The 3,825-nt window shown below is 42.4% G+C and overlaps 1 protein-coding gene across 1 annotated transcript; it reads left to right on the top strand.

Moving 5' to 3' along the window:
• The first annotated feature begins 324 nt into the window (after nt 1-324).
• LOC129770643 (DEAD-box helicase Dbp80) lies at nt 325-2,894 on the top strand. The gene is made up of 6 exons (XM_055773601.1): nt 325-585; nt 705-916; nt 979-1,834; nt 1,896-2,058; nt 2,124-2,237; nt 2,293-2,894. Exons 1-6 carry the CDS (start codon nt 514-516, stop codon nt 2,430-2,432), a joined length of 1,557 nt encoding a protein of 518 aa, XP_055629576.1. The 5' UTR covers nt 325-513; the 3' UTR covers nt 2,433-2,894.
• Nucleotides 2,895-3,825: the final 931 nt, after the last annotated feature.

Raw genomic sequence — 3,825 nt, 5'->3', positions numbered from 1 at the left:
CGCGTTGAGCTCCAATTGATCGCATCGCATTGAATCGCACCGCGTTTACTATGTCCTCGGACTTTCATTTTGAAACAGAATACATGTTTGATACGGAAAAGTTCACAAAAACTGAGCACGAACTTGTTGTTCACCGTCAACGCGAATAATGAAATACTTTTTTTTTCTGTTTTTCATAACGACTAGAGTCACCGGTTTCGTATTTTGCAATGAGTTTCTTTCAAGTTGCTTCTTTCGCAGTCGTCTTAGAAAAATTATTACAGTTTTTCGATAGCTTCCATCAGTGGTCGACCCCTTGTGCATTCGCTGTCAGTGGCTGAAACTGTTTTCATTTATGTAGTGGTTGCGGTCGTGCGTCTTGATGTTTTGGCAATTCTGATTGCTTCTCGCAAGACAAAAGCGTTTTTTTGCACAATTCTAACAATTTAGGAGTTTACCAGCCGTACAGTGACCACTGTTTCGAAGCTTTCAATCGACGCCGTTACTGGTTCTGTTTTTGTATCACATCCCACGATGACAGATTCTCCATCCCCCGTGATTGAAAATTGGATCAAGAAAGCCCAGGATCAGGAGATATCGGCTCTGGTGAGTTTTCCTTTCTGCTGCCGTTGTGTGTGTCCTAACCTATTTTGGGGAGGTACATCTGCAGAATTAAATAATATTTGTTTGCGATCAACCTTTTTGGTTTTTTTTCGACAAATTAGGTGAGTGATTTGAGTCTTGATAAGGGTAAGGATGAAAAGACGGAGGCAGTTGGTCAGAAGGTAGAGCCGGAAATCAAATCAGGGGAAAAAAGTGACACCGAGAAAACAGCGGCAGATGGTGTAACATCCGAAGCGAAAACCGTCAATGAGAGTCTCGCTTCCACTAAAAATGACGAACCCGCGCAATCCGCAGAAGAGGTGGAGGCTTTCAAGTGAGTTATACGTAACGATTTGATTTGCGATTTCTCATCAATTCTATTATCTTCATTTGCAGTCCCGCAGACGCTAGTTTACTGATGAAAATCATTCGAAAAGGTTTGGTGGAATCGAAGCTAGATTTGGAGGTGCAGCGGAAGGACCCAACGTCCCCGCTGTATTCGGTTAAGACCTTCGAAGCGCTCCATCTGAAGCCCGAGCTTCTGCAGGGTGTTTATGCGATGGGTTTCAATGCGCCTTCCAAAATTCAGGAGACGGCGCTTCCAACTCTTCTGGCAGATCCTCCACAGAACATGATCGCCCAGAGCCAATCGGGAACGGGCAAGACTGCCGCCTTCGTGCTGGCAATGCTAAGTCGTGTGAATCCCAATTTGAATTATCCGCAGGTGATTTGTCTGTCGCCTACGTATGAGCTGGCCATTCAAACGGGTGAAGTCGCCGCTAAGATGGCCAAGTTTTGTCCGGAGATTAAGCTCCGCTATGCTGTCCGTGGCGAGGAAATATCGAAAGGGGCGAAGCTGACCGACCACATCATTATCGGTACGCCTGGCAAGCTGATGGATTGGGGGATCAAATTTCGGGCGTTTGATTTGAAGAAGATCTCCGTTTTCGTGCTGGACGAAGCGGACGTTATGATTGCCACCCAAGGCCACCAGGATCAGTGTATTCGGATACACAAACAGCTGATGCGTTGCCAGATGATGTTCTTCTCGGCCACCTACGAGCGGGAGGTAATGGAATTCGCGGAGTATATCGTTCCTAACCCGATCGTTATTCGGTTGGCGCGAGAGCAGGAATCGCTGGACAATATAAAACAGTACTACGTGAAGTGTCGCAATCAAGACGAGAAATATCAAGCGATTTCAAACATCTACGGAGTGATTACCGTTGGACAGGCGATTATATTCTGCCATGTGAGCGTATATTTTCTCTTGAATCGAGCATCGATCAATGATTGTGGGTCCATTTTTACAGACGCGCAAAACTGCCAGTTGGCTATCCGCCAAAATGTCAACTGACGACCATTCTGTGGCGGTTATATCTGGTGATCTGACAGTGGAACAGCGGTTAGCGGTACTTGACAGATTTCGAGCTGGTCTAGAGAAGGTGTTGATTACAACGAATGTGTTATCCAGAGGTTGGTATGATCAATCGCTTGGGTTTTTCCCATAGGCCAATTAAGACGTTTTTGTTTTGGCGCAGGTATTGACGTCGAACAAGTTACCATTGTCGTGAACTTCGACCTGCCGATGGATCAACATGGTCGAGCCGATTGTGAGACTTATCTGCATAGAATCGGGCGTACCGGTCGATTCGGTGAGTGCCCCTTCCGTTGATTGCGGGAATGCTAACTTTATCCCGCTTTTCACAGGCAAGAACGGAATCGCTATCAACCTGGTAGACAGTGATCGCAGCATGCAGATTTGCAGGACTATCGAGAATCACTTCCAGAAAAAGATTCAGCTGCTTGACGCGGAGAATTCGGATGAAATCGAAAAGATTGGATCCTAAAATGTGTGTGTGCGAGCAACAAGGCGAATCTGCAAAAGCCATACGCAGAATCACGCGAAATTCTACGTTAAAGTTTTAAGCCGTATTTTGATTGTTTTTATTCTCGCCTAGTTAGTGCGCTGTTGGAATGACGGATTTGTGCATTGAGAGTTGTTCCACGAAAACAAAATTGCGAAAGACAGAGTACCATGAATGAAAAAAAGAGCGAACGATTGAAGCATAGAATGTTTGACTGTTTTACTGAACTGTTGCCGACTGTATTTGATGTAAGCTATAGTTCCGTTTTGAAATAGATCGACGGACATTTGGAGGGAGATGAAACAGGTAGCTTCAAGCAAAACCACTCATATAATCTGAAATAATTCCCGAGCATTTGATACATGCTTACATCTTGACATCAGTGCTAAATAAAAGAACAAACGATTCAACTTTGAATTTTCGCTCATAAGCACTACGGTTTGATATGGTGCTATTATTTTTATCCGAACGGAAAATAACCTTAACTTTGCTTACTCGACAGCGTCTGAACCAACTAAAATAGACATTTTTGTCGAAAGATCTGCCGGATGTTTTTTTTTCAATCTGCGTTGACGACATTGAACTTCGTTTCACAGGTTTGTGAAGAGTCACTGATAATAATGGATTTTCAGGTGGTGTCACACCCCTGCGAAGTGTGGCTAACCTCACTTGAATAACATTGCATCGCGAATTGTCACAAGAGAAGCATAAGAATAACAAAACATCGATAGAAAGAAATACAAGTTAGAGTGAATTGAATACAATAATCAAATATAAATTGAGCCAATTTTAGCCTTCCAAAAAGGTAACAAAAATCTTAGAAGCCCAGCCCGCATAAATTGGGGAATTTTAGCGAGAGATTAAACGTGAGTAGTAGACTATTTTGCATAACAAAGACAAGGAATAAACCTGAAAAGAAAGAATTGTTTGAATACATGTTTGATTATCATGATCAATAATACTAGAAAATAGATACTTACCTGAGACATAGCGATCCTGAAAAATTGAAACTTATCTGATACAGCTTATTGTGATGAAGACAATGAATATGAAGTGAATTATGTAATCTATGTAGTAACATGAATGAATGTATTGAATGTACTGATGTGAATGTAATGATTGTAATGATGTGTATCTGTGTATTCTAGGGATTTTTTAACGACGCATTATAATAAAGTTATAAAATCGGAAACAGCGAAAAATTTCCCACATTTTAAAAAATCCGTTTATGCGATCGGGAGGCAAAGTCATTATGTCTAAAATGAATGATGTACAAAGGCGGGAAACTTCTCCTGTAAATCAATCTCAGCAGATAAGCTGCGGATGTTGCGGAAATCCAGATGATAGTCGGATGGTTGCTTGTGATGTGTGCGAG

The sequence above is a fragment of the Toxorhynchites rutilus genome, chromosome 1, assembly GCF_029784135.1.
Source record: "Toxorhynchites rutilus septentrionalis strain SRP chromosome 1, ASM2978413v1, whole genome shotgun sequence".
In the NCBI taxonomy this organism is placed as follows: domain Eukaryota; kingdom Metazoa; phylum Arthropoda; class Insecta; order Diptera; family Culicidae; genus Toxorhynchites; species Toxorhynchites rutilus.
The sequence above is the reverse complement of the archived record's forward strand: the minus strand, read 5'-3'. Positions and strand labels throughout refer to the sequence as shown.

What these genes read in the sequence shown, in the direction of transcription:
- LOC129770643 (XM_055773601.1), top strand. Translation starts at nt 514, where the DNA reads ATGACAGATTCTCCATCCCCCGTGATTGAAAATTGGATCAAGAAAGCC. An exon ending in GAAGAGGTGGAGGCTTTCAA is followed by an intron (nt 917 to 978) that starts GTGAGTTATACG and finishes CTTCATTTGCAG; the next exon opens with TCCCGCAGACGCTAGTTTAC. An exon ending in AGGCGATTATATTCTGCCAT is followed by an intron (nt 1,835 to 1,895) that starts GTGAGCGTATAT and finishes CCATTTTTACAG; the next exon opens with ACGCGCAAAACTGCCAGTTG.